The 13,625-nt window shown below is 66.8% G+C and overlaps 1 protein-coding gene across 1 annotated transcript; it reads left to right on the top strand.

Annotated features, from left to right (window-relative positions):
• The first annotated feature begins 595 nt into the window (after window positions 1–595).
• On the top strand, window positions 596–3,913 carry C2CD4C (C2 calcium dependent domain containing 4C). The gene is made up of 2 exons (XM_077860817.1): window positions 596–775; window positions 1,061–3,913. The coding sequence occupies exons 1-2, from the start codon at window positions 658–660 to the stop codon at window positions 2,362–2,364; spliced, it is 1,422 nt and encodes a 473-aa protein (XP_077716943.1). The 5' UTR covers window positions 596–657; the 3' UTR covers window positions 2,365–3,913.
• Window positions 3,914–13,625: the final 9,712 nt, after the last annotated feature.

Consider the following 13,625-nt stretch of genomic DNA (forward strand, 5'->3'; position numbering starts at 1 on the left):
GCTCCTGGACAGTCGTGATCTAATCAAGCCCAGGCTCGGGGTTCCTCCATGCAGTAGCTGGACCGAGAGAGGCCTCAGGACTGAGGGGGACTGAGGGGGACGCGAGGCTGGGAGGGCGGGCAGCGGCTGAGCAAGCAGAGGAGCCGGGGACGCCCAGGGGACCTGCGGCCCGGCGCTGCGAGGCCTGGGGCTGCCGCCACCTGCTGACCTGAGCCCCGAGGAGCAGGTCCCCCGTCTCCCGTGTCCCCTCCATCGTGTTTTCCCGGTGCGCGTTTGGAGCCAGCAAACCCACACTGGCGGCTGCCCGCGTCCCTGTCCCCGGGGTACGGGGGCACTGGGCATCCCGAGATGCCACCGGCTGCTCCATGGGCTGTGCCCGCCTGGGCGGGGTGGACGCCGGTGCAGCGGGGAGGAGGGGGCCTGCCGGGCTGCTGGGGTCTGGGGGGCCGCGCTCAGAGCCCCGCCCCTCGCTGCCAGCCCCGCGCAGGTAGACTGAGGCACGGGCGGGGGCGCCGGGGGTCCGCGCATCCGCGGGCACGAGCGCGGGGGGCGGGCCGGGGGCGCGCGGGGGCGGGGCGGGGGCGGGGCGGGGGCGGGGCGCGCGGCCGTACTAGGAGGAATACGGCGGCGCGGCCGGGCGGGGCTTCCCCGCGGTGAATGAGTCCCTGCGCCGCCGCCGCCCGGGCAGCAGCTGCGGCCGCGTCCCCCGCGCCCCGACCCTCCCCGACCCCCGCGAGCCCGCGGGGCGACCTCCGGCCTCGGCCCAGCCGCGCAGGTGAGCGCCCCGCCCCGCCCGGCGCCGGGCGAAGCCACAGGTGGGGGGACCCGTGGGGAGCACGTCGGGGGCCCCGGCCCGGGGCGGGGGTCGCGGTCCGGGGCCCCCCAGGTCCGAGCGCCGCCCCCACCTGCCCAGGCGCCTCGGGTCTGTCTCGGGAGGGGACGGGAGGGGAGGGGGGTGACGCGCCCTGCGCGACCCCCGCCCGGGCCCAGCCCGGTGCACCCCAGCAGGCGCCCAAGCGCCCCCGCCCCGGTCGCAGGGCCCCGGTTCCTCTCTCCCCAGACCCTGCAGACCCCACCTGGCCTCCTGCCCGCATGAGGAAGACCAACATGTGGTTCTTGGAGCGGCTCCGGGGGTCTGGGGAGCACGGGACCCCTGGGAGCGAGGCCGGGGACAAGGCCGCCAAGGGGCCCCTGTACAGCAACGTGCTGACCCCCGACAAGATCCCCGACTTCTTCATACCCCCCAAGCTGCCCGCCGGCCCCACGGATGCCGAGGGGCAGGCCGAGCCGGGCCCCGCAGCAGCAGCCGCCGAGCAGAACCCGGCCTCGGGCCCGCCCCGCCGAGCCCCCCGGAGCCCCCGGCTGCCGGCCAAGTTGGCAGCTGAGAGCAAGAACCTGCTGAAGGCGGCCACGCGACATGTGATCCAGATTGAGAGCGCGGAGGACTGGCCGGTGGAGGAGGCTGCCACCAACGCCGACCCCCAGGCCCAGGGCGCCATGTCCCTGCCGTCGGTGCCCAAGGCTCAGACATCCTATGGCTTCGCCACGTTGGCCGAGAGCCCGCACACGCGGCGCAAGGAGTCCCTGTTCCACAGCGAGCACGGGGCCCTGGCTCAGGTGGGCTCCCCGGGGGCCGGTCGCCGTCGGGGGGGCGCCACCAAGGCCAACGGGGGCGACGGGGTGCCCAGGGAGGCGGCGGGGGCCCTCATGAGCCCCAGCCGCTACTTCAGCGGCGGGGAGAGTGACACCGGGTCCTCGGCCGAGTCCTCCCCGTTCGGGTCCCCTCTGCTCTCACGCTCCGTGTCGCTGCTGAAGGGGTTCGCCCAGGACAGCCAGGCCAAGGTGAGCCAGCTCAAGCAGTCGGCGGGCCGCCACGGCTCCCTGGCCGCCGAGGACGGTGCGCCAGACACCAGCCCCGGGGCGCGGCGCCGCCTGACCCGCAGGGCCGCCCCCGAGCCGGGCCCCGAGACTGGCCAGGTGCCCCGCGCCGAGCACGCGGTCCGCGTGGGCCCCCGGGGCAGCGTGCGGCTGCTGGCGGAGTACGAGGCAGCGCAGGCCCGCCTGCGGGTGCGCCTGCTGGCCGCCGAGGGCCTCTATGACTGCCTGTGCGACGCCCGCAGCATCAACTGCTGCGTGGGGCTGTGCCTGGTCCCGGGCAAGCTGCAGAAGCAGCGCAGCACCATCATCAAGAACAGCCGCCACCCCGTCTTCAACGAAGACTTCTTTTTCGACGGCCTGGGGCCGGCCAGCGTCCGAAAGCTGGCCCTCAGGATCAAGGTGGTGAACAAGGGCAGCAGCCTCAAGCGGGACACGCTGCTCGGGGAGAAGGAGCTGCCCCTCACCTCCCTGCTCCCCTCCTTGTAAGGGCCTCTCCTGGGGGTGCAGAGGGCACGCCCCAGCTCCCCTCCCACCCGGATCCCGATGGGCAGGAGGCCAGTGGCGGGGGGCCGGGGGGTTTCCACTCAGGCTGGGCGGCAGTCTGCGCTGGCCGGTACCCGGTTGCCAACGGTGACCGGGACGGTAGTTTTCACGGCTTGATTTTTTTCGGAGGAGGAAGAGAGGGGGCTGCCGGGGAGGAGAAGGGGACACTTTGCGGGGCTGAGTGTCCCCCACCCCATGCCCTAAGCTGCGTGCCGCCCTGCCCCTTTCTGAGCTCTGGAAAGGGGCTCTGGCCGGGGGCGGGGTGGTGGCTGGGACCCCGTGCAGGGGGCAACAGAGAGCGATGGCGGACTGGGAGGTTGCCCGTCCTGAGGCCGAGCCAAGTATCTTTGGTGGTGGCCGGAGAGTCGCCCTGCCGGGGAGCAGCACCGGCCTGGGATGTGCCAACAGCGGCCACAGGGCTGCGGACACACTGCCCCGGGTTCGGCTGGCTCTGGCCGCGCTCGGCCTTCCCAGGCTCCGAAGGCAGAGCCGGTCAGCAAGGCGGGAGCCCGTGGGGGCCGAGAGCCAGCACCCGACAGGCGGAGGAGGGAGGCCGGGTTGCCACGGAGCTGGCGGTGGAGGAGAGCCTGGAGATGACGCCGGGAGCCGGGGCTCGTCTCCTGTCTGCTGGTTTCTTCCAGCACCTTCCCTGCCGGCCAGCCTGCCTGACCTGAGGCCCTGCCGGGGCATCTGGAGCCTCCCTCCCCGGCGGGGCCGTGCAGCACGGACCTCGAGGGCGGCCCCCAGCCCCCGGCCCTCCCTGTCCCTCCGAGGCTGGGCGCCGCCACCCCTGCACACCCCTGGCCGCAGACCCCGGGAAGTGACAGCCCGGGATCGTGCTGGGCTCCTGCTGCGCATGGTAAATAGCTTCGGGTTAGTGTGGGGGGGATGCAGGGAGGATGCGGCAGGCCGGGAGGACCCTGGCTGTGCCCTTCATGCTGCATGGGTTTAACTGTTGTGTCGCAATGTGGGTCCTTAAATGACGTCTGTGGACATTTCCCAGCTTCACCAAACGAGGGGTACAGCTCGAAGCAGGGGCCAGGCCAGGCCGGCTGTGCCTCTGTGCCCATCCCCGGCTGCCTGGTGGGCTTGCTCCTGGGGAACCCTGGGGCCCCCTCCCCGTTCAAACTTTGTCCTCCTGACTGGGTTTCCAAATCGCACTGGGGGAGGGATGATTTCCCCCATCGCCGGGGAAAGCACGTGTTCCCCTTTGCACTTTGAGAATCTGGGGCCCTTGGAGCGGAGGTCCCTTGCTGTGCCCCCCGCCCCCCCTCTGTCCTAGGCCTGAGGGGCCCCCACAGGCCCGGGGCAGGTAGACGGAGGGCGAATGCTTGGCGCTCGCACCCCTGCTCGCCCTCCGCGGAGGGCCTGTCTTACATGCCCTGCACCGTTTGACATCTTTGTGTTCCGAGTTCGCAGCCTCTCCCCAGTGTGTTTGTTTATAAATGCTGTTTTTAGTGCAATAAAGGTGTTTTGGGATTGCGGGGGTGGAGATCTGTTTGCTTTGGTGTTTAATAACAAGAGGGATTTTGCCTTGAGTTGGGGGGGGAGGCTTGTGAAGCCCGGGGATCCTCTGTCTCCTGCTGGGGGCGGAGGCGGGAAGGCCCGATTGCCACAGGGTGACGCCCCAGGGACGCGCAGGCCCTGTGGGGCGACGGGTGACGGCAGCATTTACTCAGCAGGGGTGTGTGAGGTCCTGTCCTCGCCCTCCGAGCACACACAGCCCACCCCATGATAGCCCGCCCCACGGGACGAGGGCACAGGTGCTTCGGGAACCACCGCCAGCAGCCTGGCTAATGAGAGCGGGGACCTGCACCCACCCCCTCACTGTGGGAGCCCAGGGCCTGCCCCTGCCGGTTCTGCTGATTGGGGAAAAGGGGGACCCGTGGGGTCGTCACCAACAGGGACCCCCTTAGACGCCGTCAGCTGCCAGAGCAGCACCCGCCCCGCCCCCCGGCCAGAAGGATTCAGAGGGCAAGTGCTTCAGCCAGAGGCCACCTCCAGCCTTGTCCTGGGGCCTGGAGACCCCTGGGCAGGGGCAGCAAGGACAGCGAGGGCTGCAGGCCCCGGACATCTGCTGTTCCTTCACCTCCCAGCCCCCGACTTCACTTTCAGGCTTCAGCTGAGACGGTGACTCCTCCCAGAAGCCCTCCCAGTTCCCTCGGCTGGGGAAGGGGGCTTTCCTCAGTGGGTCCTACGTCCGATCGCTGCTCGCTTGCTGATGGGGGTCACGTGCGTCTCCGACACCAGGGTTGGGGCAGGTTCATCCTGGTCCGTGTGTCAGCTCTGACACCGTGCCGGGCCCCCTCCCGGGCTCCTGTGGGGTTGCTGTGGAACCAGGCAGCCTGCGGTAAAGGGGGGGCCCACGCCTCACCCCGGCCTTGCCCTCACCTAAGGAGCCGCTGAGACTAGTGTTAGCTTGGGTTCCTCGCCTCCCCGTGTTCTCGTCCCTGGAGGCGCCGGCGAGGCGAGCGAAGGACCCTATCCTTCGCAGGCGTGGTGCAGGCGTGGTGAGAGGTGGCATCTATCCCAGGGCCGGGGGCTTGGCCGGGGGACACCAGAGAGCAGGGCAGGCAGCGGGGCCGCCTCTGGTCCAGGGAACGGGGCTTGGGCTGCCGTGGGCTCACTCACCCGGCAGACGGGGAAGCTGAGGTCCAGGGAGTCCAGGTAGGTCAGCGGCACCTTCAGGGACTTGCTCAGAAAGGGGATCATGTATCCTCCTCCACCCCAGTTCTGGGATTGACGGAGATGAGGCAAAGCTGGAAAGACGAGCCTTTCCAGGCGGGGCCGCCCCAGGCGGGCGCTCAGGCTGGGGACAAGAACAGAGCCGTTTGATGTAGTCGAGGGGTCACCACTGGGGAGGGGGGACGCCTGAGCCACAGCCCGGAGGACCTGCGGGGGCAGCGAGGCGAGTTGAGGAGAGGGCAGGTGCCTCCCTGCACCCCTGACTCTGCAGAGCCTGGGCGGGTACACCCACTCCCACGTAGACCTGGGGGACGGGGCGGCCGTGCCAGGCTGGGTGGGCTGTGGGGGGAGCGGAGGCTCCTGAGTGTTGGTTCTCCGGCCGGGGAGCGCCTGTTGGGCCCCTACTGGATGCTGGACACGGACCTCCGTGGGGAGCCTCACCAGATCCCAGCCAGGAAGCCCCGTGTCACAGACAGAGAACGCAGGAGCCAGGTGGGAGCTCAGGACATGGGCCTGCTGTGCGCAGCTCCTACCACAGTTATCTGGTCTCCTGTGCACACCTGCTTCACCAGAGAGAGGGCCCTGAACCCGCGCACAGTAGGACGGAGCACAGACCAGGCTTGGGCTGGGTCACCCCACTGCTGGCTCAGAGCTGGTCTCCCCGAGGACCTGCACACCAGGGCTGGCTTCCTCCGGGATCCTCGGGGGCCGAGAGTGCCCTGTGCTCCAGGTCAGGGCCCCGTGCCCCTCGCATGCCCCAGGGCAGGGTGGGCCTCTCCCCACGGACCCCCGGGCCAGGGCCCGGTCTCCTGCTCTCACCCCAAGCCCAGCTCCTTTCTGTCCTCTTGTCCCCATGGGATCCAGGCTGTTAGGACCATCACAAAGCCCCCAGGAGCTGTCATGCAGGGTTAGGGTCCCAAGCAGCCCCCCCGCCTGCTCAGCCTGCCAGATGAGCCACACTGACGAGGCCTGGAGGCCTGGTCGGGTCCCAGGATGTGTTGCCAGGGCAACCGGCTACCTTCTTGCGTCTTCCCTGCTAGCCACTTACTGCCGGGCAGCCTGTGTGTGTGTCTGTGTGTGCCCGTGTATGTGCCCTGCACGTGTGCACCTACACAACCACGTGCCTCTGCGCGCCTGTCGACCGTGTGCGTGTGTGTCTGTCTGCACACCTGTGCGTGTCAGTGCAGTCCTGTTTGTACACACAAGACGCAGTGCAGGTGTAGCCGTGTGAACAATGGACACACGCTAGTGTAGCCTCGTATGTGTGTTAGCTGTCTGCGCGGCCTGTGTGTGTGTCTCTGTGCACGCAGGGGACAAGGTACGCACATGCATGAGAGTGCGCTTGCCCCGTGCCTCGGGACACCCAGAAGGATGTGCACAAACGGGACCGGCGGCCTGAGCAGGCCCCTCCCTCCCGTCTGCTGGCGCCTGGCTGGAAGCACCCTAGCCGTGGGCTCCACCCACCTTCTCCAACCCGGGGAACCCACACCCCGGTGAGGGCAGACCCCCCCACGGTCCGTGATGGCGACCTGATTGGCGCTCAGCCCAGGGTGCAGGCGGGGAGGCACCGGTCCTCTCTCTGGCAGCCTGGCTGCCTCCCTGAGCGTCGCTGCTCTCAGGAGAGCCACCGAAGTCCAGGCCGCCACCAGCAGTAGGTACCTGATTTGGTGCAAATCATAGAACGCCGCCCCTTTCTCTCAATGGAGCCAGCACAGGCAACAACAGAGCCAAGAGATGAGGGGTCAGAGGCCTGGGGACCTCGTGGGCACCTGGAGCTGGCTGTGCCTGAAGTCCACGGCTGTATACCATTTCTCTTCAGAGAGCCAATAAGGTCCCTTCTTTGCTTAAAGCAGTTTGACGTTTATTTATTTATGTTTTGTTTTGTGTTTCCATTTGGAGTCAGAGAACACGGGTGCAGCAAGTCTTCGGGCTGGGAAAGGAGAGACCGCGCTGACCCAGGGGAGTCCCAGTGTGACACGGGAAAGCAGAGGGAGCCCCGCGGGGGGCCTGGGGTTCCTACAGCCCGCGGGGCTGGGAAAGGTGGTGAGGGAGGGAGCTCCCCCGGGCTTTAGTCAAGGAGGGCCTTGCGGAGGGCAGGATCCGGACGGGGAGGGGCACTGGGGCAGCAGGGATGTTCCAGGGCCGGGAAAGGCACGTGGGTACCGGGCCCACTATGGGTCTCCACCCCGCCCTGGCCTGCCCCTGCCTGGCCGGCTGCCCCTGCCCTCAAACCTCCGTGGCTCCCCAGGCCCCCACCTGCCCGCCCTGCCGGTGGCACGCACCCCCCCCCACCCCGGCCCTGCCTCAGTGGTGCCTGCCGCCCACCTCCCTGGCTTCCGCTTCTCTGGGCCTGGGGCCTCTGCGGTGGCACCAAGCCCCCGTTTCCCACTGGCAGAGGGCAGCGCTGTGGCCTCGGAGTCACGTGGCCTGTCTGGGCCTCAGAGCGGGGCTGCGAGGGCCGGCTTCCTCCGTGGGAGGGCTCACGGCACAGGCACGGTCCATGGAAGCAGCCACAACATTGCCATGATAATTGATATAATCACATTAGGGCGGTAATTATAGGCTACCATCAGAGCCACTGAGGCCGGGCTCTCCCTTCGCCTCGGGCGCCAGGGCCTCCCCCCGCGGCACCTGCTCCTCCCTCCAGTGTGGGATTCAATTAAGCTTCTGTTTTCTCCTCTGCTCCTCTGCTGCTGGAGCAAAGGGCTGCCTGCTGCTCCACGCAGGAACCTGGGAGAAAAGGGGACAGCGGGGATGGAGCCGGGAGGAGCGGGGAGGAGTGGGGAAGGAGGAGGGAGGAGCAGGGAGGAGCGGGGAGGATGGGGGAGGATGGGGGAGGAGTGTGGAGGATGGGGAAGGAGCAAGGAGGAGCGGGGAGGAGCTGAGAAGGAGAAGGGAGGAGCAGGGAGGACAGGGGAGGAGCGGGGAGGATGGGGGAGGAGCGGGGAGGAGCCAAGAAGGAGAAGGGAGGAGCAGGGAGGACTGAGGAGGAGCAGGGAAGGAGGGGGCAGGATGGGGGAGGATGGGGGAGGAGCAGGGAGGAGAGGAGGTGGAGTGGGGAGGAGGAGGGGATGGAGCGATCGAGCTGGGATGGAGCAGGGAGGAGCAGGGAGGACGGCGGTGGGGGTGGGGGGCGACCCGCATCTGCACGCCCTCCCCCAGCCGCTGTCCCTGCGCTAGGTGCCTGGCCTCGGGGAGCAGAGGGCGGAGCTGGGGTGCTCCACTGGCGCCCCGAGTCCGGCTCCACTGCTCAGGCGCTGGCTGCCTGGCTGCCCGGGGCTCAGTTTCCCTCCTGTTCAGTGGAGACGCGGGTCCTTTCCAGGGTTACGTCCGATGTGCACATACCCCAGGGCCCTGCTTGTAAGCCCGAGATGGGTGCGAGGGATGGCCCGCTGGATCCTTACAGAAAGGCTGCTGACCCTCCTCACACAGGGGGAAACTGAGGCACAGGGAGGCAAAGCCAGCTGGCAGGCGGCAGAAGGCAGTTGCCACTGGGCCAGGGGCACACCCAGCCTGCGAGCTCCCCGTGCGCGGCCGTGCCAGGCTTCCCACGCGCATGCTCTCCTGCCTTCCGAGCTGACCTGGGCCGCAGGGTCTGGGGTGGAATCCGTGCCCCGCCCCGTGAGCCCGTGTCCAGGGCGCCCCACATTCCGCCCCGTGCTGGCTGGGGTGGGCCCTCCGAGCGTCCCCCGTGGGCTCTGGCTTGCTGCCGCTGGAGGAGGGCATTGCAGGTGCCTGGCGGCTCTGGGAGGCGGTCCCTAACGCGGGCACCAGGGACACTAGCCCGGGGGTGCACGTGGGGCCTCGGGGCGCTGAATCGTGCCGCGGAGGTCGCGGGCCGGCCCGGGGCAGGCTGGATGCGGCGTGGGGGGGGCTCCCAGGCAGCCGCGTGCCCCTCCCTCGGCCCCACTCACCCATGAGTCCCTTCCAGGGAATTACTGAACCCAATGGGGGTCTGGGGACACCCGGACTTGCCGCTGGTGTCAGAGTGGAGACTGTGCCGTCTCATCCTCCTGGCTCTGCAGCCTCTGGGCACTGTCCTGCCCATCTCCATGGCCTCCCTGGGGCCCACATTGCCCGGTGACACCTGAATTCCTCCCACTGCAGCCCCTGACCAGCCCCTGCCACCCCCTATGCTTCGGGTCCCTGGGTAGGGCCAGCCTTTGATCCCCAACTGCCTCAGCTCCCCCAGACAAGCCACAGAGCCCCGTCTTTCTTCCTTGGAATCAGGGAGGCCATCACTCCTGAAACTCCCCGAGACGCCCCCCCCAGCCTAGTTTCCCCATGTAAAATAAGGTGCTAAGCTTGCTGTCACGTCTGGGGGGTGCGGCGATGGCAAAGCCAACTTTCAAGGTTGACAGCACATCCAAGGAGGCAGCGGCCACTCGTGTCCACGTTACCTGAGCACACGCGGACGCCAACGGGGGCAAAGCTGCTTCAGACGACACTCAAGTCCCACAAAGCCCGGGGCGGAGCAACGCTGGCGAGGGCCTCCCAGGGCCCTAGTGTGTCCGTGCGCAGAGCTCGCGTGCCCCCGGCCCATGGGTCAGGTGAGCGGCCGACCCCCCGGCTGCAGCACCGGTGGGAGGAGAGGATAAGGCGCCTTTCCCAGGCGGCAGGTGGCCCTGCAGTGACCTGGCTGCTGCGGGCTCTGGAAGGAGGTTCTCACCTGGAGTGGCTCCCCTCCCGGGGGACGCCGCGTGACCCCGGGGACATCCGGGGTCGCCGTGACCGTGGGTCCTTCTGGCACCGGGTGAGCGGGCGTCGGGGATGCTGCCGGATGCCGACAGCGCCCAGGCTGAGCCTTGGCATCAGCACCACGACGATGCTGCCCAGAGCGTCACCTTGCCCCTTGCCCCGCTCCAGTGACTTCTAACTCGAGGACGGGCTGAGGGAGGACACGTGCCGGCACAGTGGCTGCTGCATGCTAAGTCCTCGGCGTGTGCCAGCTGTCCTCCGCCACCTGGCAGATCCTGACCAAGCATCCGCTCCCTGCCGAGCCCTTCGCTGGGGCTGGGGCCCCACGGCCGCCCCGCGCCTGGGTCCTGCTGTCACAGGCCGCAGCCTCCAGGATGCCTCTGCCGTGTGACTCCAGCCCCGCGTGCTCTTCAGAACCTGTACCGCGAGGAGCTCATTCTGTGCGTCCCCCTCACGCCCGGCTGGAGTGGAAGGGACGCTGTGTGCTGCCTGAGGCCAGGCCACAGTAAGGACCCGGCGCCGGCCTGGCGGTCTCTTGGGATCTCCCACTTGGCACCCCGAGCCAGCGGGGAAGGGGCCCTGCGGAGAGACCGCGTAGGGTCGGGCTGTTGGTCCCCGCGATGTTTCTGGACCTGGAGCAAGCGCGTGCCTGGACCGCGGTCTTCTAGCTGGTGGCCCCGGTGTCACCTGCGGACGCATCTTCCTGCTGTGCTCCCCACTGGGATCCTGAGGGACAGGATTCACAATATAGGAAACGCCTGCTTCCCATCACTGAGTTTCGGGGTACCTGCTCCCTCTGAGCGGCCAGAGCCCTGCCCAGGGGGCTTCCTGGAGGTGGAGGCAGGGAAGAGCAGTGCTGACCGAGAGCCAGCAAGCGCCCTGCACCCCAGGACCACCCAGGAGGCCCGTGGGCTGAGAGGTGTGTGGACTTCATGGGCTTTGACAGATGTTTGAGGCGGCCCCCCTGGGGTCTGGGGAAGGGGGACTGTGGGCAGCGCGGGGGGAGCGGACAGGGGCGGGCGCAGGATCCACTTGAGGTCAAGGTGAAGCCTCTGGCCTGTGCTGGGATTGGATGTGGGGATGCGGGCGGGGTGGCGCCAGGGTCTCTGGCCCCACTCAGTCATGGCCACCGGCACACCCAGAGCCATCCCTGCAAGAATGAAGCTGCGGGTCACGGCATGGGGCAGGCCATGCACGCAGGCCACGCCACAGCGTGGAGTGAAGAGGCCACACGCCGGGGCTTCTATTCACAAGTTCAAGAACAGGTGACATGAGTGTAGGGTGACGGAGCTCAGGGCGGACGGTGGCCACTTGGGGCGGTCCCCGGGACGGGGTGAGGACGGCCTCTGGGGACCTGTCGCCGTTGATATTTTGGCCTGGGTGGTGGTTACAGTGGTGAGTTTATTTATAAAAGCTCGAGGAGCTCACAAGGGTCAAGCATCCAGAATATATTTTAAAAATTCCAAAAAAAAAAAAATTCTAATTCAGTTAAAAAAAAAAAAAAGACAAATGGCCCCATTAAAAAATGGGCAAAAAACTGGAACAGACGCTTCTCTAGAGATGATACAGAAGCCAGCGAGGCCAGGGAGGGTGCGCAACCCCATCAGGCGCCCGGAGGTTGCAGACCTAAGCCACAAGGAGAGACTCCTTCCCGCGGTGGTGCTCAAGGAAACCGAGTGACACGGGATGATGTGGACGCGGAGGAACCCGAACCGTCCAGACCCGGCGATGGCAGGCTGCACACCTGCCGCGAAGCACCTGCCGCTGAAGCACCTGCCGCGAAACACCTGCCGCCGAAGCACCTGCCGCCGAAGCACCCTGGCCTTTCGTCCACTTCCCGGGGCGGCGCCCCCACCCCTCCCACGGCTCCCAAGGGACTGAGACAGCCTCCAACACGACGGTGCCCAACAGGGGGAACTGGCCGAATGTCCCCCGCGGGTCAGCAGAGCGAGCACCCCCCTCCCCGGGACGACCCCAAGCCCCCGACGCTCACGGAGGGAACCGGACATGGGAGGCCCCATGGGGGCGAGTCCAGGCGTGGACACGTGCGGGACAGGGAGGGGGCCGGGGGCCGGGGGTGGGGGTGACGGCGGTGGGCACGGGGTCTCTTTTTGGGCGATGGGATGTTCTGGAATCACACAGAGGAGCGGGCTGCACGACATTGTGAATGTGCCAAATGCTCCTGAATTATTCACGTCAAAATGGTTACTTTTATCCGACTTCTCGGTTAGTTTTTTTTTTTTTAATTTATTTATTTATTTATGATAGTCACAGAGAGAGAGAGAGAGAGAGAGAGGCAGAGACACAGGCAGAGGGAGAAGCAGGCTCCATGCAGGGAGCCCGATGTGGGACTCGATCCCGGGTCTCCAGGATCACGCCCTGGGCTGCAGGCGGCGCTAAACCGCTGCGCCACAGGGGCTGCCCAATAACTTTTAATTTTTTAAAAAAGATTTTATTTATATAATCACGAGAGACACAGAGAGTCATAACTTTTGATTTTGATATAATCTCACATTTACAGAAAATTTCAAGATTAATACCACAAACTCCTGTAGACTCTGCCCAGGTTCTCCAGTTGCTTGTATTTTGCCCATTTGCTTCCTCGTCTTCTGGGTCTACTCTTGTCATCTGTATGCACACATTCGTTGTTTTTTCTTAATTTTTAAAAATATTTTATTTATTTGAGAGACAGAGAGAGAGAGGGAGCACGAGCGGAGGGCAGGAGAGAGGGGAAGCGGATGCCCCGCTGAGCAGGGAGCCCGACAAGGGGCTCGATTCCAGGATCATGACCTGAGCTGAAGGCGGGCGCTCAACCCACAAGCCCCCGGCACCCCCCAACGAGCCCCCGGCACCCCCGCACTCATATTTAAACGCACTCTTCTGAACACTTAAGACTGGAGGTGCAAGCCCCGTCGGCCACAGCGCAGCGCGACATCAGGATCCCCCTTTATTACCTGCCACAGGGATCGTGACTCAGAACGCTTGCGTCCGTGCAGGGCTCCGGTCCTGCACGTTGTGCACACTCACGTGTCACCGGCTGCTCCAGTGATGTCCCCCTGGGGGGGCCAAGGTAACAAGCCGGTTGCCATGGTAACAGGCTGGCAGCGGGTCAGCCGGGTCAGCAGCAGCTGCTCAGGGGAGCCTGGGCCTTGCCTCCGGGAGCAGCCTGAGGGCGGAGGGAGCAGCCTGAGGGCGGAGGGCGAAGGGCCGGGGGTGGGGGAAGGGGGGCAGCCCTCACCACACCGGGGGCGATGGCCTTGCCCCGGGTCAGGTTAATGGGGCCTTGGGGCCCCACAGAGTGAAGCTCCTCCTGGTCTTCTCAGACCCCTGGTGTGGACAGGGTGTCGGGACGTGAACACGTCTTTCTGGAGAGACCCCGAGCAACCCCCTACAAGTGGAGTCCAGCGTCCTGAGGGCCCAGGGCTGAGATACCAGCCAGGACGCCGCTGGCGAGGTGGTGGGTGTCCCGTGTCCGGTCCCCGCGTTGGGGCTTTCCAGCTGCCCGGGCCTTGGGAACTCGCCACTCTTGTTCCAGGCGCATGATGGCCCTGGGGTTGGCTGCCTGCCGGCCTCCCTCCCCGTGGACCCTGGACACCATTTGGGTGTCCGCTCCCCACGGTGGGACTCAGAGAAGTCCCTTCTGTCCGGGACTGGCATGAATCTTCACCGATGCGTCCCTCTTGGCTGTGGACCGGTTTGCGGGTGGACGTGCAGCCCCCTCTGGCCAAGGAGACAGGAGGGAGCTCGCGCGGGTGTGCGGCAGCTTCTAGAAGCGGCTGCGTTCCTCCGCTTAGGACCCTGTCAGCACTGGGTGGACACCT

Source organism: Canis aureus, chromosome 19 (genome assembly GCF_053574225.1).
Source record: "Canis aureus isolate CA01 chromosome 19, VMU_Caureus_v.1.0, whole genome shotgun sequence".
Taxonomy (NCBI): Eukaryota; Metazoa; Chordata; class Mammalia; order Carnivora; family Canidae; genus Canis; species Canis aureus.